Source organism: Phocoena phocoena, chromosome 18 (genome assembly GCF_963924675.1).
Source record: "Phocoena phocoena chromosome 18, mPhoPho1.1, whole genome shotgun sequence".
In the NCBI taxonomy this organism is placed as follows: domain Eukaryota; kingdom Metazoa; phylum Chordata; class Mammalia; order Artiodactyla; family Phocoenidae; genus Phocoena; species Phocoena phocoena.
In genome coordinates this window covers 78,692,998-78,717,990 of record NC_089236.1, presented here as the reverse complement: position 1 = coordinate 78,717,990, position 24,993 = coordinate 78,692,998, and the positions used below count along the sequence as shown (strand labels likewise).

At 52.7% G+C, this 24,993-nt stretch overlaps 1 protein-coding gene across 1 annotated transcript; it reads right to left on the bottom strand.

The window, feature by feature from the left end:
• Positions 1-9,490: 9,490 nt before the first annotated feature.
• TEX29 (testis expressed 29) lies at positions 9,491-24,410 on the bottom strand. The gene is made up of 5 exons (XM_065896306.1): positions 24,353-24,410; positions 21,925-22,035; positions 11,188-11,257; positions 10,384-10,550; positions 9,491-9,528 (listed from the first exon to the last, which is right to left on the bottom strand). Exons 1-5 carry the CDS (start codon positions 24,408-24,410, stop codon positions 9,491-9,493), a joined length of 444 nt encoding a protein of 147 aa, XP_065752378.1.
• Between the last annotated feature and the right edge of the window lie 583 nt (positions 24,411-24,993).

The window sequence follows — 24,993 nt, the reverse complement described above, 5'->3', positions numbered from 1 at the left end:
TCTACGCACTGCTCACACTGGTAGTCCTAGTCAGAGCATGTTAATACCAAATGACCTTTTCCTGAAGGGTATTTGAAGGAGACAAAGCAAGTTTCCGGAATATGGTTACCACGGTGACTGGCCCTTTAAAAGGCTGGGGGAGAAATGATGCACGTCCATAAACAGCAACTACAGCGACATTTGGGGATTAGTTCGAAGCGGAAGAGACAAGCGGGTTTTTAAGAGGCTGCGCACGTGGGGCCCCGGTAATGGGCACCGGCCTCTGCTCAGGAGGGAAGGAGGAGCTGCCAGGAACAAAGGTGGTCCACGTGGAGGGGCCAGTGAAGCAGCTTCCTCCTGAGAGGCGAGGGAAGCCCCCCTGCTCCCCTCACGGCCAAGTGTGACTGTAGACGTGACCTCGAATTTAGGAGTAAAGGGGAACCGCTAAAGGAACCAGGGCTCCTGGGAGACGGCCGCTCCCGGCGCTGGACCCGGAATACTGTGTTGCGTCAGGAAGCAGGAAGGTTCTCATGGAACAACAGTGACGTGCCGAAGAGATGCAGAGCCGGCTCACAGGGGCTCCTTCTGGCTGAACTAGAGAGAATTTACACATCAAAATAAGTAATGGTAGTAACAGATTATAGTCCTTTAAACCATTGGACCATGAGTCCACGCGGTTATGAACGAATGAGTCAATGAATATGTAAGCGGGAAGTTTAATGAGGACGCACACAATTTCGAAGTGCGTGTACACAAGATACTAGCTAAGATGGGGAGAAGAGAAACATAAAACGGATACACCTGGGAGATGTCAACTTCATCGCGTGATTAACGATGACGGACGCCCGCAATGAGGCTACTTAAAGGTGACTCCTGAGGGGTGCAGTGATGAGACCCAGGCCTCCTCCATGTGTCTGGTCACGAGGAAACATCACACAAGCCCAAAGGAAGTCACACTCGGTAACTGGGCTGTAATCGTCCAGATCGTCCAGGGAAGCCTGAGGAGTGTTCCGGACCGAAGTCTACAGGGGCCTGACAGCGAAGGGTAAGACGTGCCGACCCAGGTCCTACCCGTCTCTGTCCATCTGCGCCCTGCTGTCCGGGACTCGGGCGGGCAGCGCCTGCGATGCTGTTAAATGGACATTTTGCCTCAGTCGGGCTGGTGTGGACACGGGGGCCTGCGTTTCTAACGAGCTCCCAGGCGGTGCTGGCACCGCTGGTACCCAGGGTCCTAGACGGTAAGTTCACAGCGGCCCCGCTCTGCCCAGGCCTCCTCCACCACCGCCTGGCCTGCGGTTGCTGCCACGGACGTCGGGGCACGACGCGACACAACGTGTTATCTGACGACCCTGAGGCCAGAAGTCCAGCACGAGGCTCCCCGGGCCCAAGCGAAGGTGCCACAGGGCTGCCCCTCCCAGAGCCTCCGGGGAGAAGCCATGCTCGCCTTCGTCCAGCTCCCAGGAGCACCGCACTCCCCGGCTCTCGTCCCCTCCACCTTCACAGCGGGCCTCTCGCTGTGCTGGGATTGCCCTCTGACCCCCCCGGAGAGGCCACCCTTCTCAGGACCCACGTGGTTAGTGGGGGCCACCTGGACGATCAGGGCCGTCCCCCCACCTCAAGGCCCCTGGCCGTCAGCCCATCTGTGAAGTAGGTCCCAGAGTCACAGGATCCAGGCTTCGGGTGTGGATGTCTGTGGGGCGTCTTCCTGCCTCTTTCCCATCCTGTCTCCCGGCCGAGGAGGGTGCTTCCTGCACAGGATTTTAGCAGTTTCACCACCACCCCCGTGTCCCCCAGGCCAGCTCTGCCCCACGCCTGCATCCCTGGGCAAGCTCTGTTTCACTCCATCTCACCCAGAACCTGGCACATGCAGACGCTTCATAGAAACCGGTTCCTTCATTCGTCTGAAAGGACTGATTACGTGCTGCTCTCAGACAGGATGAAACGCTCTGCCCTCGGCGGCCGGGTCGGACAGTAGGCTCCCCCCACCCGCCCAGCATCTCCTCTGCCTCGCCCACTGCCCCCAGTGATGCCACGAATGTCCGGACGAGGGGCCCATGCTGAGCCCGAGCCTCGGCCACCTGCTCTGTTCCCTCTCCATGTCCAGTTGTGCCCGTGACGTGAAAAGATGACGCCTCGCCCCTGTCCCCAGCCATATGCTCCGGGAAGCAGAGGCCCCCGCGTGGAAGGAGGACAAAGCCTTCACTCGCGGCAGAGAGACCTGACCTTTGTCCTAAGCCCTCCACTTAATTCCTAAAGCCACTCTACGAAGGCAAGAGATGGGGATTCATTTTTTAAATCCATGTGCTTGCAACCTAGAAACAAGCAAAAGAAAAGCCAGCCTGGAATCATCGTGGGAGGGCAGGGAGAGTTTCGAGCCAGAGCAAAAGCCCTGACTTTATTTCTCTTCTTCGTGGAGAATCAGTAACAGCCTCCGTGTGGATCGGACTCAGAAAGCGCCGTGTGCCGGCGGGTGGCTTAGAGACACCCATGTGCCCACAGAGAATGGGGAGAAGGCTGACGGCATCGGGCGCGTGTGCACACGCTGGATCCAAATTAGGACTTTATCAGCAAGTTCGGTATCTAAAAATAAACCAGCTTTTCTCTGCTTCATCAAAAGATCAGATTATAGTGTACACCGCCTTACTTTCGGAATAAATGTTTTTATTCTTAGACAAGCAAGGACAATGAAAAGCATTGCATAATCTGTCAGGCCAACTGTGAAAGGGAATCGTTTCCTTGCAGTGAGGGCTCTCGGGTTCCCCTGTTGCAGAGGGAAGCGGACTTCAGCGGTCGAGAACCAAACAACTCCAGAAAGATTCAGGACACAAACAGAGAGTGTTTACTGCCCGGGTTTCAGACGGGATGCTCTCGGTGGGACGGCAGTTTTCCTTCAAGCACAGAACGTCCCAGGCACCCCAAGATCAGAGCTTCGGTCTCCCCACCTCTGCCCGACCCTGGCGAAGACGCCTCATTCTGTGCGTTTGCAAAGCAGGCCTGGCCCCTCACAGCAGGGCAAGGGTTCTCCTGTCCCCAGTGAGCAACAGAGCAGATCTTTACAGCAGCATGTAAGTCTAGCTCCCACCCCGGCCAGCGGGGGGCCAGCAGGAAAAGCTCTTCAGTGAGGAAGGGGTACAAGAGTATGTACCCCAGCAGCCTGAGGGACCAGCTCTCGCCCCCGATGCCAGCCCCGAGTCAGGGTCCCCAGACCGCCCGCCCACACTTCAGGCCAGCTGGCTGCCAATGTGGGGCTCTTCGAGACCACCCTCATGTTCTGTAATTTGTGAGAACAACTCACAGAACTCAGGGAAGCGCTGTGCTTATGATTACAGCTTCGTGATCACAAAAGGATGCAAACCAGAGCCAGCCAAAAGAAGAGCTACGCAGGGCGAGGTGGGAGGCCCCCACAGGTGACGCTGCCGTGTGCTCGGGAAGCATCACCTCCCGCTACGTCGATGTGGGTCACCCCCGGGGACGCTTGGCCCAGCCTCAATGTCCGGAGTGTTTTCTGCAGCTTCATTTATACAGATATGATTGATCATCGCCCGGATCTCCAGACCTCTTCCCTCCCAGAGGTCGGGCTGGCATCCCGGGGTCGGTCTCTCTGGTGCGGCCAGCTCCCACCCTAAGCCACTGTGTCAGCGTAAACCAGTGGGCTCCCCACCCTGAGTCACACAGACACGCCTACCACTTGGGAAGCTCTGTGGGTTTCAAGGTTACCTCCCAGGCACCAGATCTCTCTTCAGGCTGAAGCCAACTTCTTTATTGCCCAGGGGTGTACTGGTAAGCGTTCTCCAGAGAAACAGAATCAACAGGAGACTGACTGATTGATTCTAAGGAGCTGGCTTGTGCAGTGATGGAGGCTGACAAGTCCTCTCCATATCAGAAACCTCTTCTCCACTGAGCTCGTTCTGACCGCCACGTTGCTTTGCAGTAATTCTTTCCAGCTTGTGTTACTTGTGGTATTGCCATGCAGTTCTGAGTTTTATAAGCCCAGCAATGCAAGCCGGTCTTGACTCCTCCCAGCTTCCCGCGGTTCACGCTTGGAGAGCGTATGAAATCCCCAGAGGCGCCTGTGAGAGCTCACTCCAGGCTCTAGAACCAAATGGACCTTGTTTCCATTTCCCACATCAGAGAAAGACCGGCGGGCTAAGCTGTCACGGGCTAAGCTGTCGTCTCCCGAGGACTCGGCCTCCTCAACAGGACGCTGCACTCTTGGTGGAACTGATGCCTCTGTCGGCTTGGCGTGTGCTCCACGCAAAGAGATCTTGGAAATAAAACACCGCAGTGTTTCCAGCTTTGAGAGGAATCGCTGTGGCTCCTGATCGTAGAGGACACCCGAGGTGACCAGCGAGGCTGATGCCAACGTGAGTGCCCCAGAGCCCCGTGCGAGCCTGGGGACCCACGAGGTTGGCATCACAGCCACATCGATGTCAATGAAACACCCAGCCAACTTCCCTCTTCCGTTCTAAAGATTTGCGAAACTGCAGTCTCACTCCCCAAACGACCAGAAACTCTGTCACGCGTGGAATTTCTTCCTGGTAGAAACTCTGCAGTCTCACTCCCCAAACGACCAGAAACTCTGTCACGCGTGGAATTTCTTCCTGGTAGCCTCCTCCAATCAGCAGATGCCACCTAAGCCTGATCAAGTTCCAACCATTCGTACCTCGGGGGAAGTACCTCCACTCTCCCACATGTTCTTGGACGGTAAGTCTCTACCCCTCTGCTTCTCCAGTCACCCACCAGGAAGGTTGCATGTTTCCTTGTGAATTATTCCTTTATTATTATACTGCATACTTTTCCATACTGCAAGTTTCTATACCAAGGTGTGTCCACCCTCATCACATGTCACTGCAAAGTCTCTTGCCTCCGTAGTTTCCTCCTATACAATGCATTTCACAGACTACTTTTTTGCAGAAGCAAATGTTTTGGACATCTCCTTGCAGATCTTAGTTTGCAAAGTTGATGCTTTATTAGTAAAATATCTAAAGCAATTTCTTCACAAAGGATTTACCAAAAAAGTTGATTTATTCTGAATTATTTGGGAATGATTTTGGAAATTGGGAAATATAGACCATCTGAGTTGAGGTTAGTGTAAACGTAACCCTAGATGTATTGAAGAAGGCAAGTCCGTAGATGAACTTCACTGCTATCAACTCACAGCTCACAGCCCAAGAAAGACACAGCGACATTCAAGGCACCAGGCTGAGTTTGATATTTTATTCAGAAATCGAGTAAAAGCAGAATTAAGGTAAGGACACAGATATACCTTGTTACAGAAGCGATACTAGAAGGAAATAAAGACAATTTGGGGAAAAATCATATGCAAGATTTTTCTCTCCTCGAGAGCAAATATAAAGTCTGGTTTAATGAGCTTGTGGAAGAGAAAGGGCCACAGGACATGAGAATTTCTACACAGGAGGTCTCCCGTCCCTGAAAGAAGAGCCCTTAAAAATTTTATCTTTTTATTGGCCTCATCACTATGAAAAGATAGTTCAAATATAATGGGTACAATAATCACAAATGTGGAAAGCCTTCTTTTTCTTTTTTGCAAAACTGGATCATACTGAAAAGAAAAGATGCAGGATAATTAAGGAAACGAACTATGGAAGGGAGCTTGGTGTTTGTTAAAGGCTGAATTGTTGAATAAGAACCATAAAGAACAGTGGGGGTAGGGTGAAAATGAGAACGCGGCTCCAGGGAACACCAAAGCTGGGATGCCGTCACGTGTCTGTGACAGGGTGGAATTACCGCGCGGGCTGGGCTTTATCAGTGTTTAAATGCTCCTCTGACCCGAGCCTCTGATGGCACAGGAATTAGAACTTCCCTGTTGCTCTGAACCGAACGCCGTGCCCGTGTCTGCAATCTCTGCAGGCCGCGTTTGGGCTGATGGACTTTTTAGAGGCTGGTAGCCGTCTCATCGGCCTTTATTTTCTTAATGTCAGAAAGACTTCATTTTACATTTTTTAGCTCTTTAGTTTGAAATCACCATAGTTCACAGGAAGTTTCAAAAGCATCCCAGAGAGGTTGTGTGTACCCTTCAGTCAGAATCTCCCCATGGTTCCGTCAGCACAGAACCAAAACCAGGAACGTGACACTGCAACAGTGTGTGTGTGTGTTTGTGTGTCTAAGCCATGTTGACGCATATACACTCACGTGACCACCACTGAAACCAAGACGCAGACCTCTGGGCACCACAAAGACCCCTTCATGCTGCCCTTTAACGTGTACACCCCCCCACCTTCAGCACCACCAAGAACCTTCCTCACCATGGCGACCACTAGCTTCTCCCCGTCATACAAGTCTGGCATTTCTAGAATGTCGTCATCCGGATGGAATCACACGGTTTGTGACCTTTTGAGATGGGTTTCTTACTCGACATAACGCCTTTGAGATCCGTCCAAATTATTTTTCCTTTTATTCCCTGGTATGAATAGACCACAGTTTAGCCGTTCACTTGCTGGAGGACTGTTTCTAATCTGGGGCTATTACACATGAAGTCTCCATGAACATCATTACAGGTTTTTGTAGAAATGTTTTCATTTCTCGGCCATAAATGCCCAGGAGCACATTTGCTAGTTGCATATGGCAAATATATGTTTACATTTTTAAGAAACTGGCAAGCTATTTTGCAGGTGTCTGTACCAGTTTGAGTGAAGGGTGGAAACCTTCCTTCCCCTCTGTCACTTTACCCTCACCCACTTGTAATATAGAGCTCTTAGATACTTCCTCCACATGCACTGAAAACCACATTACAAGGGTGTTACAGTTTTTACTTCAAACATTAATTTAGAAAACCCGAGGAGAAGGAAAAGCTAACAAATTCTTAAAATAATTATTCTTTTTTAAAAAATTTTTATTGGGGTATAGTTGATTTACGATGCTGTGTTAGTTTCTGCTGTACAGCAAAGTGAATCACTTATACATATTTCCACTCTTTTTTAGATTCTTTTCCCATACAGGCCATTACAGAGTATGGAGTCGCATTCCCTGGGCTCTACAGTAGGTCCTTCTTACTTATCTATTTTCTGTATGGTAGTATGTATATGTCAGTCCCAATCTCCCAGTTTATCCTTCCCCACTCCTTACCTCCTGGTACCAATAAGATTGTTTTCTGCATTTTGCAAATAGGCTCTAACAGTATACAAATAGGATAATAGGTTATGACCGAACGGGATTCACCCCAGGAACAAAAGTTTGGGTTAACATTTGAAAATCAGTGTAATTCACCCTATTAGCAAACTAAAAAAGAAAAACCATATGGTGATCTCGGTTGACCCTTAGACATCAGTTTAAGTCATTCCTGGTTTTCTGGACTATTTTCTAGCTTCTCTGAATCTCAAAATTCCTAGGCTAGTGTACACCAACAAAGCAGGCACTGGTTTATAAATGAGTCGCAGCATCCATCACAAAGGAAGGCAGATTATGCTTCCACCACAAGGTGAGAGGCACTCAGATCTCCCCCAGCTCCCACCTCTGCTCCGAGCCCAGAGCGGTTCTGGGGGGCGGTGGGCAGTGTCCCTCGCAGCCCCACGGACCTCCCCACGGACCCCCAGGCCCAAGACCGGCAGCAGCCGGACCGGCAGGGCTGAAACTCCGAACTTCCTAGGAGGAGCCATCGCCCCGTCCTCCTGAGGCTCCCCTACCCAGCAATCCCTCCGTAATCTGGAAAATAAGGGGCTGACGGGGCCTGGGATCTTGTCTGGGGCCACGTCACATGCCACCCAGGTGGTTAAATGTTGTCAGTGTCACCTGGCCACGAGGGGGTCACGGGGCTGCAGCTGCTGCTCAGGGGCCCACGGGAGCCGCCAGGGGAGGTCAGCCCGCACATCCTGCCGCGGCCGGGCTCACCTGAGGGCCGCAAACGGACTGCCTCGCTAGCCCTGGGAGCTCAGGACCATCCCGCCGGGCCCACCCTCTTCCTGGCTCCACACCAGGGCACCGCCATGCCTTCACACCCCGTCCCACCACCCTCAGCAGACCCTGCACCCAAACTCTTGAGGGTGGCTCAGTGGGGAAGCCCTGAGCTCGGAAAATGGGGAAGCCCTTCCCTACACCCAGACCTACCAGGTCAGAGGGGCTTCAGCAGCCAGGTGGTCAGGGACCTGGCCCCTCCTCCCGGCACATAGCTGAGCTGGGGCAGCTTTAGGGAGGGGCAGCAACAACGAGGGGAGTACCACCTGCAGCTTGGTGCACAGAGGCCACGGAGTCGCCTAGGGGGCCTGGGGCCTGGGGAGCACAGGCCCAACCTATCCTGGAGGAAGAGATGCCCAGAGGCCGTTTCTACGTCCCTTGGAAACACACACTCCAGTTCCCATTAAAGGCAGAAGCTCTGCAGTAGGTGCCCCGCACCGAACCTCGGGGCTTAAGTGCTGCTTCTGGGGCATCTAATCCGCCTCATCTCTGCAAGCGGTGGTCCAGCCCAGGCCAGTTAGGGACCAGACTCCCTCTGGACATCACGAATCTATAGACAGAGCTCGCCCCCATTCACTGGCCAAGGACTTGGGCATCTTCCCCTTTATTCGGAGATAGCCCAAGAAGTGCACAGGTACCCAGGTCATACAAACACACTTCTAGCATCTCAGGACTCGGGGATGACAAACCACGGCCGGCGGGGACGTCCACCCTGTTACCTGTTGTCATAAAAACGATTTTATCGGAACCCGCCACATCCACCCAGGCATTTCCGTCATCTGGGGCCGCCTGGATGCTGTGCCAGCAGAGTTGAAGAGGTGTCGGGACGCAGGGCCCACAGAGCCTAAAATAGCTGCTATCTGGTCCTTTATGACCGGTGTGCCGACACCTGACCCAGACCAACCCGAGGGTGACAACCAAGGTCAGCAGGACGCTTGTGAGGCGGAAGGGGCAGTAAGACCCTGACCCACCACCATTCACATCCACATGCGCTAGAATTTACCAGCTAGAAAATAAACAAGGGCTTCTAGGGGCTTTTTTTGTGCTGATTTCTTATCCAAATAATCCCTTTGTGCAGCTCTGGAGAATGCAAGTTTCCAACATAAAAGCAGGGATTCTCCAAGACCACGGGGTCCCCCTGGGCTGGCATCACCCACACTGAGCATGTGTCAGTCACGCTGAACCCACGTGCGTCCTGTCACGGGAGGGGGACCCTGGGGAGGGTCGTGCTGTTCCTGATGGACAAGGCCTGCCCTCCCTGTGGGTCTGAGTGACAACCTGCCCTGTGAACCTGTAGCCTGTGCCCTGCAAAGGGGGCCTCGGTGCTGAGTCAGCGCTGCGAGCTGCCGGTCCCGGGGTCAGTACCAAGCCGAGTGTCAGAAATGAAAGCTCCCGGGTCATGGTCTCAGCTCCGACGGCTTCCTCCCTCTGAAGGGAAAACTCTGGCCTTGGGTACACGACACGGAACGCGAAGCTTTCAAGATACTTTATTTTTTCTCATCGGGTGGCCATTGCATAACATATTTCAACAGCCGTTCCCCCGACGCCCCATTTCTTTCAGAGATTCCCTCCCATCTTCACTTGGTCCCCAGCACATACCTCAGTCCTCAGTTTCTTCGTCTTCCGGTATGGCCAGTGCTGCGGGATTAAAAACGAAACAAAAAGAAGCGGCCTTTGAATGGAATACTCGGCCACCCCAAGGGAATTTCTTCAAGGCCTGTGAACACAGCTACACGGCACACACTTGGCCATGATTCACTCCAAAGCAAGTTTGGTGGCGGGGCGTCTCTGCTGCCTTGAGTCTCTCCACTCACTCCCGGGGGAGGAACATCTGCACCTCTCCCCGCAGGGAGCACCCTGAGAAGGTGCGCGCAGGGCCTGCATGTCCGCCAGGGCCACGTCCAGGTCCCTGAAGACGTCTGGGCAGGCCGCTCACTGCTCCAGGAAAGCCACGCCTTGTGACCCGTGATACCAAGCGCCCTAGACGGAATTCCCGCACAAACATGGCCCGGGACAGAGCCGATCACTGAGGACAGTCTTCCCTAACCTGCCAGGGGCTCCGGCCAAAGGAGCCTAAGAGGGTGAGTGACCAGACAAGCAACTGGGCTTCCTGGAAACCAGAGCAGCGGGGGGGACACTTCACAGCTGCAGGCGCCGCAGAAGGAGGAGACGCTCTCACGCCGCCAGCCAGCACCTGGGCTGCAGCTCAGCCAGCAGTCCCGCTGCCCACACCCCGGCAGGATGTGTCTGAGGGGACACGGAGGGCAGGAGAGGGAAGGCGATGTTTCCAGGAGGGAATGGCCTTGTGGAGACGGGAAGCCTGTGCTGAAGACAGAATCCGCCTTGCAAACCCGCCCCTCCCAGCTGGAGAAGACAGACTTTTGTCCGAACTAAACAACAAGTATAACCCGCAGAAGGGCTGACATGGCTGCCGAGCGTCTTCACCAGAGAAGACCACAGAGGAAGTAAAGCTGGTCATTCCCGCCGCCTTACCGCCCTCCCTACCGCTCTCCGCGCTCTTGTGCGACGGCTCTGTGCTCGGGGCCTTCGACCCCGCCGGCCGCTCGCCCGAGGGCACCACTTCCACTTGAGCGCTGGACTTGGAGGACAAAGGTACCTCTGTAGGGACTTCCTTTTCTCTCCTACTCTCTTGGACAACTCTGATGGGAAGAGAGTTTTTATCACAATCAGAGAAATTAAGGGTGGAGAACGCTATGGGCCGCCCAGCCCTCGGCCAGGACGTGCCCCTAAAAACATAGGTTCATGATCATGAACGTGTACTTGCCAAGAAAAATGCTTTGTCTCAATAGTCCTCATTTTTGATTCTTACACGTGCTCTGAACAGACTCGGCACGTGGCACCCAGGCTTCCAAGGACAGAACGGGGAGCATCCCATGCAGGTCACAGCCAGGCCAGTCCATCAAGACGCCACCCGGCACCACTCGGAGGACGAAAGCAGTTTCCCTCCTTGTTGGACATAGTGACTCAACTAATCTCAGTGGCTTTTGTTCATGTCACAGGTGCCAGGGCCCCGCACGAAGGCTGAATTCCAGGCCTGCCCGCGGACCACAGGTGACAGCCAGGGCCTGGTGAGGTGAGTCCGCACCTGGAGATGTCAGGTGTCCTTCGATGCCACTGGCATCGCTATCAAGACATAGGCTGGTCCCCCCGCAGGCTCGCGTCCACAGAGGGCCCTCCTCGTGCCCCATGGCAAGGCTGGGGAGCCGCCTGCCCACACCATCCTGTTCGTCTCCCTCTCGGGTCTGCAGGTGAGGTTCAGAGAACGAAAGCACTGACCTGTAAATAATGGTGACGATGAAGTCCCCGGCAACGATCACGATCAAGGCGGAAAACACTTGCACATAAGCTGGAAAACAGTTTCAGTTCATCATTTGGACCCAGGTCCGTCACCAAAGGGAGGCTCCCTGGAGTTGGCCACGCCCTCCACCTGCCCCTGAGGCCCAGCTCCACCCTGAGCACCTGCCTCTCCACCTTCTCCCCCTGGAAACACGTCCAGGATCCAAGCCACTCTTAGAGGGAAGAAGGCTCCACCTGCAGGCCCTCAGGGCGGCCCGTGGCTCCCAGAGGACCCCTGAGGACAGCTGTGGGGAGAGGCTCCCTCGTCTGTCTGTCCTCCAGAAAGAACAGCACCCGGCCTCCTTGCCTCCTGTGACCGGGGCCCGCACCCTGCCCCCGGCTTCCTGGAAATGGTCCCTCAATACTCAGGTCAATTGTCCCAAAACATTAGGAGATGTTTTTGGGTGACCAATCCCACAGGTCCGATTTCAAACTTCATGGGCTGAGCTCTCCTTTATTAACGAGGGATGTGCACTGCCCCAAATTGCTCACGTCTTCTCGAAGCCCACCCCCGACAGAAGAACCTGAGCCTTTCAAGGTGCCCCAGGGGCAACCGCTACCCTGGCGCTTCCCTGTGCACGAGCATCCTCCGGTGTGAATCCCTGGCCCCTCTGCACGCCGGGGAAGGAGGGGGAAGGCGGAGCTGGGCGAGCCCCGCAAGCCTTCTCCAGGGCTGCTCCAGCGCAGGGGCCTCGCGGCGCCCAGGCTCACAGGCGGGCCCGGAGACCAGCTTCCCACGAGGACTGACGCGGGGCCCCCACCGGCGGGCCCGGCGCTCGGGCGACTGAAGCGCGGCATCCGCAGGCCCGGCGGCTCTGCGTGAGCGCTGCTCCGCTCGGTAACCGGACGCCCTTCCGCCCTGGGTCTATCCTGCACGCTGTCTTCACCTGGCTCACGTCAGGCCTTGAAAGCGGGAACGCGAGCACGCCGGCCAGTACGGCGCCGGGAGCGGCTCGCGCGCGGTGGCACTTGCCGGGCCACCGGCACTGCTGGCCTCTCTCCCACCGCCCTTCCGCCCCTTCAGGGGAAGGGGACTGGCTGGCTTGCAAACGCCGACCTCGAGTGACGTGATCTGCTTCAATTCCCTTACTTCTTCCCACTCAGCCGTTTCACCTTAACCAGTAATAACATTATCAGACGTTGTCCCCGCTTGGGCGGTGCTTTCCTGGGGCTGTGATGACGGAGGGGAGCCACCACTGGGCAGCTCGAAACCACAGAGACGTATCGGCCCACAGCCTGGAGGCCAGGTGCCCAAGGCCAAGGTGATGGCAGAGCCGTGCTCCCGCTGAAGGTTCTGGGGGGTGGAGGTGGGGATCCTTCCTGCTTCTTCCAGCTCCTGTGGCTCCCGGCAACCCCAGGCACATGGGCGCATCACCCCACCTCTGGCTCCGCCATCACACGGCCGCCGTCCCTGTGTGTCTGCCTTCACAGAACATTGTCCCCGAGGCTGTGTCTCCCGAGTCTGTGTCTCCTCTGATTAAGACACCAGTCATGTTGGAACAAGGGCCCACCTCCTCCAGGATGACCCCATCTTAACTCATCACATCCAAACAAGGTCACACAACAGGTACTGGAGGCTAAGGCTTCGGCATCTCTCCTCGGGGGACACACCCCAAACTAGAACAGAAGGCAAGCGAGTTGTAGAGAAAGCTGCCTCCCAGGATGCGAGGATGACTCCGGTGGGACCCGCACTGGCTAATCTGCAGGGGCTCTGGCAGTCGTGCGGGGCACGGGGGTCCTGGATGTGGGGCTGAGGTCAGAAAACTGAAAGGGGTTGAAGCCAAATAGCTCAGCGATGGGAACGCAGGTGCTCGGTTTCCTGGAGCTGCCGGAACTCAGCGAGCAGAGGCTAGTATACAGCAGGCGCTCACGCTCGGGAGTTCACAGGGAGGGGGCGGGGCTGGTGCTGGATACAGTCTGCCTCCCCTCGACGGTGACCGGATTAGGAAACTTCCTGTTGGAGGATCCTTGCAATCGGTTGGCTTCTTTCTTTCCACAATGCCTTTCCCGTGGAAGTGCGTGCGCCTAGGCTCACCCCCGAATCCCCAGGGCCTCGAGACGCCTCCAGCGATTCTCACCTCCTGGAATTTACACCGTGGTATAGACGCTTCTGCGGTGTATGGGGCTGACCTCTGAACCCCCAAGGCGAGGTCAGAGCCACCGTGGCTCCTACCCTGCTCTTTCGCCGCTCGCTGGCTCCGGGGAAGACCGTCTCACGTATAAGGACGTGCAGGCAGACTTGTGACAAGGTGAGGCCCACGGGGCAGACGGTGCAGCCCCAGGCCGGCCTCGGACGACGGGCGCAGCCTCCTGGAATCTTGACTACAATTCCCATGAGTCACCGGAGCCCAAACCACCCAGCTAAGCCCCTAAGTTGTTGCTTGAGGCCACTGAGTTTTGGGTCATCTGTCACACGGCGATAGACAACTAACATAGGGGGTCCTAGGCCTTGACACAAAGAACGCTTTAAACGATGTCGAATGAATGGAATTGAAACGAAGTGTGAATTAGGAGCTTTTAAGGGACAGGAAGGCAACCCACGAGTTCTTGGATTCCAAGGAGTGTATGTTCCTTAGCGTGGTTTTGTGTCCCGGTTCATGAAATTCAGAATCTGTATGTAAGTGAATCCCTGTTAGTGAAACACACACATTTAGTCAATGATTTAGTTTTCTACCGTCGGCATGTCTTCTACATCTTTCCATGCGCGAGTACTTTTTGTTCTTGAGGTCAAGCCCCTGAAGGCAGAGACTGAACCTCAATGATTCTCTCTGCACGGTCTCTGGCCAGCTCGCTATTCGTCACAAGCAATATGTGTGATTTATCATAAAACACAGACTATGACTGATCACTCAGAAACAACAGCAACTGAAGGAATATCTTGGCAAGTCCTCCCCCAAATACAGTTAAACGAAAGTTTTGAAATCGTCTCAGCAAGTCCCATGAAGAAACTGAAGTCAAACACTTAGAAGAAGTGACAGGTTAAATACTGTACCCTACAATCAAGACTGAGGAATGAAAGCGAGTCATCCTCTTTGAATCCCCAATTCTTTCTCAAAGATCTAATGCTAATTCCCCAAGTTCATGTTCCTAATAATACAGGTTATCCCACAACACAATGTGCACTTCAAAGCAGCCAACGTAAGAAGTTGGTGAAAAGTTTTCATAACGTGGAATTACGTGTACAAGGAACTCATAATACCCTGTCACCGAATACTACAACTTACACGGTACAAAGGTTCGCTCGCCGTCTTGAATGAGAAGGATATCAAAGAAATGAAAAGTAATTTGAGGGCACAGTGGGGACCCAAATGCAGGGCTCACTGCCCAGACTCTCCCCACAGATGGCCCCACCTCTTGAGCTCGAAAGAAGTCTGAAGAAATAGCCTAGCTCACACAACTCATTTATTATAATTGGAAGAGTGGAAAAAGGATTAATACTCGCCTCCATGCAAAAATGACACACCCACTTGCAGAACAATGAGCCCTCTGCAAGGACAAAAATTCGTCAGTTCGTGTTCTTTTCTGGGTTCCTTAAGGACACTAATAATTAAGGTGCTATAAAGAATAAGGTTCATTTTTCAAATAAGTGACAGGCATGAGGTGATGGCTCTAATTTAAATGATGTCTGAAATACTAACAGTTACAAAATGGCCAACTCCCACAATAAAACTCTGATGAGAAGGTGCTCAGGGGATGGAACAGATGAAAAATAAAGAAAAAGCAGCAGCAGCAGCTTGGATTTCTGTTCCTTTGCTGGCTGCTTTCTTCCCTAAATGATCCATTTCACTGCCTTATGCTGTTAGGGCTCCATTTCACTAGGATGTGAGTAAATTGGGATAATTAATGGCCAAAGACTATGCCCTGTCCTGTAACTTGACCTGGGAATTGAATGCCTTTTGCCTCTTTATATGTAGAAGATTGAAGGAACAAACTCACATACCCTTTGGATGTTAAAGTTTCCTGCTTTTAGGAGCCCCACGTGGTAAACGCCTCAGAAAAACTAAGTTGCATACGTGCCTAGGACACCACCAGAGTCCTCTAAGAAGCAAAACTCCGTGATGCAAATGAAGTGAGCCAGATTGTAATCATCGGCTGCTCTCCAAATAGTGATATGTGTGTGTGTCCAACTGCTAAAACCACAAAGCAACAAAAGGATGACAAGTGCAAAAAGCAGCAAATGATGGCCAAACCACCACCCAGTGCCATGAAGTCAGCTTCAGGAGTGCCTGTCACATCCCCCAGTGAACAAGCAGCTGGGATGCAGCAATGTGATGGGTCATTCAACAGTGTAAGAGCTGAGACTCATCCAGCTCTCTCAAGTAAGATGCCATGGGTTTTACAATGAGACAGATGGAGGAGAATGAACTCCTTTAAAAAAAAAAAAAAGCACTATGTCTTGTGGTACCTCTCTCACTACCCCATTGTGTACAGCTGGACAAGAGGTTCATTAAAGCCCAAAATTAACGTTCAGGGTGACATCAGAAAAAATGGCAGAGCAGGAGCCCCTGCCCCCAAATACCCTCCTTCAGAAAAGCAATGAGAACAAGGGTCAAAATTGAGGTAATAAACTTTTTCAAAACTTTGGAAACTAACCACAATCTTGCAGCAGTCTCTTTATTCAAGATGAACAGGTGAATCTCAGTAACAACAGTGATATTTGGACATTTTAACATGCCTGCTCCCACCTCTCCTGCCCTCTCTCCAGTTCCATGATAGTCATGAAAACCTACAGCCCACAGTCCTGGTGACAACCAGCAGCTCTGTACCACCGGAGGGTAAGGAACAGGACTGAAGCTCCTTCCAAGTCCCATTCCCAGAAAATGGTCACACTTCGTTCCATCTGGCGCTTCACTGGAAGACCCCACTCGCAAGGTTGTCTTTATGTGACTGGACTTGGAGCTCATGTAGTGGGAACAGCCTTTCCCTCAGCCATTTGCTGGAAATAATCGGAGGCAGTTGTGGAGAATCACAATGGCTGAGGTGGTTGAGAGCAGTCGGGGGCAAACAACAGGCTGACCAAAAAGCTGAGAGGGAAAACCTGGGGGATGATCTGTCTACAGGGAGGTTTGGAAAGCTGTGACATAGCCCTTGGAACCCAGAAGGCAGTGGGCACGTCCAGGGCTGTGCACATACCTAGGAGAGACCTGAGAAGGCTCCGAGCTTGCACTGCTGGCTGACCTTGAGGTTCTGTGCAAGCAGAAAGTGAAGGTTAAGGTAGAGTTGGGAACTATCTGGCTGCGTGTAGGAGGTGGGTCCCAACACACACACAGGGCCCTCAGCAGAGACTGAGAGATCATTGTTTCCAGGTGTCCAGAGAGATTTCTGTCCAGCCATTAGTCTGACTGCTAGGCTGACCAAGCAGAGTCTTCAATGAGCACACACCACGAAGAATACAGACGTTACAGAATTCATCCAGAAAAGTCACGAAACAATGACAATAGCAACAGCAAGAGATCTGGGGAGGCAGGAGGACCTGATTTTCAGAGTTGCCACATTATATTATTTAAAATGTCTACTGTCAACAAAAAATACAAGACATGCAAAGAAATAAGAAAATATGGCCATGTACATGAAAAAAGGCCATTAATAGAAATGGTCCCCCAGGAAGCCCAGATGTTAGACTTACTAGGCAAAGACTTTATTTTAAATATGTTCAAAGAACTAAAGGAAGCCATGTCTAAAGAACTGGAGTATGAGAATGATATCTCACCACATGGAGGATATCAACAAAAAGATAGAAATTATTTAATTTTAAAAAAAGAACCAAATAGAAATTCTGAAGTTGAAAGTATAATAATGGAAATGAAAACCTCACCAGAGGACCTCAGTGGTAGATTTGAGTAGGCAAAGGAAAGAATCAGTAAACCTGAAGATAAGTCCATTGAGATTAGCCAGTCTGAGTAACAGAAAGAAAATCGAATTAAGACAAATTAATAGAACCTCAGAGATCTGTAGGACACCATGGAGTGTATCGAATATGTAGGATGGGAGTCCCAGAGGGAGAGGAGAGGGCAGAAAGAATATTTGAAGAAATGGCAAAAGCTTCCTAAATTTGATAAACATTAATCTACATTGCCAAGCAGCCCCTGAACTCTGAGTAGGATAAAATCAAAGAGATCCACGCCTAGACACACGATAAACTGTCAAAAGAGAATCCTGAAAGCAGCATAAGGGACAGGACATGCTGTGTATAAAGAAGCCTTAAGATAATCAGCAGATTTCTCACCAGAAACCATGGAGGGCAGAGGCAATGGGATGAAACACTCAAAGTGCTGACAGACTGTCAACTCAGAATTTTATAAACTTATCCTTCAAAAATGAAGGAGAAATTAAGATATTCCCAGATAAACAAAAACTGAGACCTGCCTTACAAGAAATACTAAAGGGAGTCCTTCAGGATGAAAGAAAAGGATACTAGATAGTAACTCAAATCTACATAAGTAATAAAGACCACTCCTGAGCGGGGGTGGTGGTGGTGGTGGTGGTGGGATGGATTGGGAGATTGGGATTGACATATATACACTAATATGTATAAAATAGAAAACTAGGGGCTTCCCTGGTGGCACAGTGGTTGAGAGTCCGCCTGCCGATGCAGGGGACGTGGGTTCGTGCCCCGGTCCGGGAGGATCCCACACGCCGCGGGGCGGCTGGGCCCGTGGGCCATGGCCGCTGAGCCTGCGCGTCCGGAGCCTGTGCTCTGCAACGGGAGAGGCCACAACAATGAGAGGCCCGCGTACCGCCAGAAAAAAATAAATAAATAAAGATAACTAATAAGAACCTGCTGTATAAAAAATAAAATAAAATAAAATTCAAAAAAAATACCTCTTTTGCATCTCCCCTCCCCTACTTTATATTGATGTCACAAATTATATCTTTATATAAATCGTATCCATTAACATAGTTTTATAGTTATTTTTATGCTTTTGTCTTTTAAATTCTATACAGAATTAAAAATGCTTTTCATAACACCAAAAAAAAAAAAAAAAAAGCAGACCACACCTGAGGTGCTCATAGATGCAAAGAATTTGATAAAATCCAACATTTTTTTATGATAAAAATACTCAAAAAACTAGGAAGACAAGGGAACTTCCTTGACCTGATAAATGATACCTAAGAAAACCCAAGCTACCATGGTACTTAATGGTGAAACACTGAAAGCTTCCCCCAAATATCAGAATGAAGACAAGGATGTCCAGTATCACTGCCTCTATTCACCACTGTACTGAAGTCCTAGCAGGAAAATGAAATAAAACCATCTAGATTGGAAAGGGAGAAGCAGAACTATCGCTATGTGCAGATGATATGATCTGATATGTAGAAAATTCTAAGAAATAAACTAAAAAATGACAAGAATTCATAAACAAGTTCAAGAAGGTTGCAGGGTACAAGGTCACCATAAAAATTTTATGTTATTTCTATACACTAGCAACCTTTCAATCCTCCTGCATATATACCTAGGATTCTATATACAATCTGAAAATAAAATTGAAAAGACAATTCAATTTACAATAACATTAGAATAAAATAAGTAGGAATAACTTTAATAAAAGAAAAACAGATTAGCATACTGAAAACTACAATATATGATTGAAAGAAATTTAAAACAACGTAAAGTGGAAAACATCCACTATTCAGAAGACAAGAAAACTTAATATTACTAAAATAGCAGTACCCCTTTACCCCTTCCCCCAAATTATCTACAGATTGAACACAATCCCTATCAAAATGCCAGATGGCTTTTTGCAGAAATTGACAAGGGATCCTAGAATTCATATGGAAATTCAAAGGACCCATAATAACTTAAACAATCTTGAAAATGAACAACAAAATTGGAGGACTCATATTTCAATACTTATTACAAGGCTACAGTGATCAAAGCCTTGCGGTGCTGATTAAAGATAGACACATAGATCAATGGGATGGAATTGAGAGTCTGGAAATAAACCCTCACACTTAGGAGCAATTGATTTCAACAAGGCTGTGGAGACAATTCAGTGGAGCACTCTTATCAACAAATGGTTCTGGGAAAACTGGACATCTGCACGCAGAAGGATGAAGTTGTACCCCTGCTTCACACCGCGTACAAAAATGAACACAAAGTGGATCAAAGACGGAAATGTAGAAGATAAAACTACACAACCCTTAGAAGATATCCTAAATGCAAATCTTTGTGACCTTGAATTAGACAATGGTCTCCTAGATAAAACCCCCCAAAGCACAAGCAACCAAAGAACAAACAGATAAACTGGACATCATCAAAACTGAAAGTTTCTGTGCTTCAGAGGACGCTATCAAGAAAGTGAAGAGACAGTCAACGGATTTGGGAGAATGCATTTGAAATCATATATCTGAAAAGGGTCTACGAGAATATATGAATAGCCCTTACAACTCCACGATAAAAAGATAATTAACCCAGTTAAAAACTGAGCAAAGGATTTTAATAGACTTTTCTCCAGAGAAGATACACAAACAGTCGATAAGCACAGGAAGATAAGCTCGTCGTTACTCATTAGGGAAATACAGATCAAAATGACAATGAAATATAACTTCACACCCATTACAATGGGTATAATCAAAACGACGGATGAAAAGCGTTGGTGAGAATATGGAGAAACTGGAACCCTCATTTGCTGCTGGTTTAGACTGTAAAATGGTGCAGCCACTTGGAAACTAGTTTGACACTTCCTCAAAATTTTAAGATAGAGTTAATATATGGTCCAGGATTGGGAACATGTTCGTGCAAACTCTGTGTGCGCATTTGTCCATAGCAGTAGCTTCACTCATAATAGCTAAAAAGTGGAAACAACCCAAATGCCCATCAACAGACAAATGATAAACAAAACGTGGTCCATCCAGGCAATGGAATATTATTCAGCCATGAAAAGGAATGAAGTACTGACACATGGTACATCATAGATGAACCTTGAAAACATTACGTAAGTGAAAGAAGCCAGACACAAAAGGCCACCCCATATGGTATGACTCCATTTATATGAAAATGTCCAGAACGGTAGATCCAGAGACACAGATCGGTGGTTACCAGGGACGGGAGGGGGAGGGGAACAGGGTGACGGTTTAATGGGTGCGGGTTTCTCTCGGGGATAATGAAAATGTTCTGGAATTTCCAGTGTATAACTTTGTGAATATACTAAAAGTCACTGAATCATACTCTTCAAAAGGGTGAATTTTACGGCATGAGAATTCCATCTCAGTAAAAATAACAACCAAAGGAGGTAACTTCCAATTGCTTCTATCTTCAGGTACAGGGGAAGGGGTGTGGGATCCTAGGGGTGCTGGGGTCCCTGGAGGTGGCAGGTGGGATGAGTAAGGAGATCTGGTCCCAAGTCTTCTAACTCAAGATCTGAAGGAGAAACCGTCACCAGAAAATCCTCCCAGCTGTGAGCAGTGTTCGTTGTGGCCTCTTATCGGCCTCGTTTTGAGCTAAACTGCCTCTGCTTCGGCCCTACACACCACATCTTCACATAAAGGAAGACGACGCTCTCCCTTTGGCTGAACCCAGATCTTGCCGATGCTTTAGCTTCTTGCTTTGCTCAGAATATCACTTCTTGAAGGAGCTGGCGGAAGGTTTTGAGTCTGTGGGATGGGGCTGCCCCGAGGGTCATGTTTCCGACTTCCCGTGTCCAGGAAGGAGAAGGCAGGCCTTGGGGGTGGGCAGCTGAGCCCAGCTGGGACCACAGAGGAGAAACAAGGGAAGAAGAAATCCCGGGAAGTCATAGGACACGGCTGCGCCCTTGACCCCCGGGGGTTGAGGGTGGAGGAGGGTACAGGACACATTTCCCAGAGCATCGGAGCTGAGGGCCCACGGCCAGCTTTCTGTATCTGGGGACACGTTCCTCCTCCCTGGTGAGGTCCCCTGCAGGCTGTCCCGTTCCAGGGACGTGTTTACCCCTTCCCCAAAGTCCTAGAGCCCTCACCCCCGTTTCTAAAAGGGACGCATACAGGGCAAGGACAAGCATCACCGTCAGGTAGAATTTGAGTGTCTGGAAATACTAACTTGGACAATTCCAGAGGCAGAAGTGTGGGGAAGTATCCAGAAAAAGCATCGTTAGGTCATCCCTTCTGGGCCAGGAGACCCAGCTCACCCCCTCCCGCTGCACTCTGAGTGTCAGGTGCCTCCCTTGTTGTCTGACTGCGGGGGTCCGGCCTCCCCCCCAGCTCAGGCCCCCTCCCCATCCCAGGCCCCCCTACTAGTTCCACCTCCCCAGGCGCATCCTGGGCTTCAGGGACCGGCCGCAGAGCTCAGTGTCAGGTCTAAGTTTCATCCTGACCCCAGTCGGAGGTCTGTCCTGGGTCCTCAGGGCTCCAGCTCCCGCCTGGGTCAGGCCTGCCCTCGCGCACAGCCGCGGGGGTCCCGCCCCGAGCCATCTGCTTTTGCAGAGCCGCCTCCTCCAACGCAGGCTTCTACACCCCCTCGCCCCCCGCCCCCCCCCCCCCAGAATGGAGGGATCTCAAATAAGCCTCTTCAACAGCACCCGGGAGTGGACTCTCTCCGGTGGCGGAAGTCCCAGGCCCAGGCCCTCAGAGCCGTCTCTCCTGCAGCTGCACCGAGCGGGGCGATGTGACCAGGGAACAACGAAAGAGGCCCGAACAGCAACGGAGACCCGTTCCTGGTGCGCGTGGCTTTGTCCGCCGGGGCGGGCCTGGCCGGGTACTTACTGGGAACCGCCTTCTCATAGCAGACGCCTTTATAAAAGCAGCACCCGAGTTCCTTGCACCGATCTCTGGTGACGCTGTAGTCACATATGTCGTACAGAGGGATGTCGCACACTGCAAAGCAGACACACACGGACGTTACCCTGATACACAGCGCCCTCTGACTCGAAGGAGCACGGGGCAGGGACGGGAGCTCGCGGGTTTGCGTGGTGGGTTTGTTACGGTTCTCATTAATGCGTCACACGCATCTCACTTCGAAACTCAGATCTGGAATGAATTCGATTTCTGAACACGACAATGTCAAGTTGATGACACACACAGAATAATGCGGGGTCCCCCAGGGATTAAGGAGATAACGCGTCCCGGCGAGCCGGGCTCAGCGCTCCACAAAGCAATTGGGAAACACAGACCTCATACAATGGGTGTCCGGGAGTTCCGGCAGTAACATGTTCTTAATCCACATTTAAGCGCAGACTGAGTTAAAATGACCAACGTGAGGATTATTTCAGAATTTAAAAGTCGAAACGAAAGGACAGAAAGGTTAGTGCCAGGAAGCCACGTGCCTTGCAGCGGAGGGCGAAGGACCGCAGGGTCTCAGCTCTGAGCAGGTGCCCATCAGCAGTAAACACGGTCTCCCGGGGTGGGGCGTGGAGCAGGGCCCGCCCTTTCCTGAGTCTCCAGGGAACGCCGTCTTCCTTGGGTTGGCGGGGGGAGTTTGGTCTCTCAGACTAGGGGATTCCAGGGAAACCCACCGCCCTCCATACCCTTTCCTCCGTGGCCCAGGACACCCCGACTCCAGGTGTGCCCCACCCCATGTCCTTGGCCTCCCCGTCGTGGGGCCTGTGCTGCAGGGGGAAGGCTGGACAGAGTCGGGGACTCCCTGCAGCCGGAGCCTGGGAGCCGGAGCGGGCCCGCTGACCCCGGGCGGGCGGGGTTGTGCTGGCTCCCGGGCCATGGTCACCGTGGTCGCCGAGGTCTCGGGCGAGGGCTCGGTCCCTGAAGACTTTGAGGGGACGTGAGCTGTGCTGGGTTTTGCTTCAAGTGTGTCAGGGCTGCAAGGAGCCCCCCTCGGGGATTTCTCCAAGTTCTGTCTCCTTTGGTCGTTTCAGCAGCCCCTCTGCAGAGACCCTCCTCACACCTGCCCGTGTTAGAGGTGAGGGAGTGAAGGTCAAGCCAGCGTGGGGAGGAACGGCTTGACCCGGGGACCTGCCCGTGCGGCCTGTGCTCTCGGCTGTTGATCTACCATGCCCTTCTGTCCGCTCTGCCTGTCGGTCTAAAGCCAACGTTGATTCCCTCACAGAGGGGCCATGAAAATTGAAATCGTTTCTGCGAAAGCACCCTACAAACTGTAAAGCACCACACAGACCATTTGGGTTATTTCTGCAGAGTGGCTCATAAGGAAAAGGGGGGCTCGAGAAGCAGCACAGTAGCCGACCGCGGGGCACCCCACACCCATTATACCCTCGTTGGAGTCCCCTTGGGTTCCCAAATCCACAGCGCTTCCCAGACCCGAGCTTCCAGATGCAAGGGACCCCCGGCGCCCGGACGGCCCCTCAGAGCCCCTGCATGGCCTGGCCCGGCTGCGACGGCCCCGTGGGTCCCCGCCCCACCTCCTTCCCCTGGTTTGGCTTCTGCAGTTCAGGAGGCCTGGACCCTTGTGCCCAGACAATAGACACGTGGGTTTGGAACTGAGCTCAGCACATGACGCGGGTCTCAGATGTGAGAGGGCCACGTGTCCCGCGTGGCTGCATCAGGGCTCCCCAGACAGACCAGGGCGTAGAGTCAGGGCACCGGAGGGTGTCAGGGTGCCCGTGTCCCCGGGAGAGAGCCTCCCACTGGGGAAAATTCCCTCGGGACATCGCTGGGAAACCACGCGTGCTTTTACGCATTTTTCTTTACGTCAGGTGTCCACGGAGCGTTTCTTCCGTGAAGCGAGTGCCTGGGGAGGCTCCCTGGGCCACGTCTGCGCGGTGGCGCCCACTCCCAGCTGGGCCCTCCTTCCTGGGAACCTCTGTGTGACCCCATCTCGGCCCCATGACCACGCTGCCCTCTCCAGGGAGCGGCTCCACCCTGCTGCCCTCCGCCTGGCCTGGTGTCCGAGGCCCCCGATCCCTGGGTCACTCGGGGGCGCGGCCCTCCGACGGGTCCCTGGACGGGTGACTTGTCGGAGAGAGAGGGCAGCAGTGGGGCAGTGTGGGTGCGAAGCTGTGGGACTGCCAGGAAGAACTGGACCCGCAGACGATCCCTCAAGGGCTGCAAGGCCCCGCCCCGTCCCCTCCACACAGATGTTCCCACGGGGACGCACACAGCCCTCCTCCCCACCACCCCCCCGCTCCGGGCTGGCCCTCCCCGCTTCCCGCCGCCCCTGCGCCGGGCTGCGTGGCTCAGAAACCACAGCCTCCCCGGAGCCCCGCGCGGCCCAGCCTGTTACCTGCAAATGTCTTCGGGAGGTGCGAGGGGGACTTCTTGAATTCTGGAGCGTCTCTCATCGCAGCAGCTGAAGGACAGCCAGGGGGTCAAGGGAACCTGGGGGAGAGAGCAGGTCAGCACAGGGGACCTGGAGGCCGGGCCTGGGGCAGTTTGTGCCAGGAAGGGAGGAGGCCCGGCGGGCACGTCCCCGGCTGAGCTCCAGCCACACAGCTCACGGTCACGCTCCACGTGGACAGCAGCTCTCGGATCAAACAAGAGACTGGCTGCCGCCTCCCTCCCACTGCTCCTGGCCAGCGGAAGGCCCACCCCGCCGGCTGTGATGTCACACAGGCCCCGCCGCATCACACAGAAGGCCCGGACAGGGGTGGAGGCCTGCGGCCTCCAGACCCCGCGCCCCAGCCCCTTTCCTTAGCGACGCCCACCCCATCGGCCGGCCAGGCTCGTCCTCAGAACCGGGTCCAGCGAGGCTGAAGCAGCAGTAAGTGCCCAGGCCCTGGGGTGAGGCAGGCCTGCCTGGTGAATCTGAGAACCGGAAGGACCCGGCGTGGCTCGAGGGAAGGCAGGCAGAGGAGAGACGACGGAGGCCAAAGCACGGGCACGTGTGTGGGTGGCGTGGGGGGCTTTGGCCTTAACGCCGAGGGA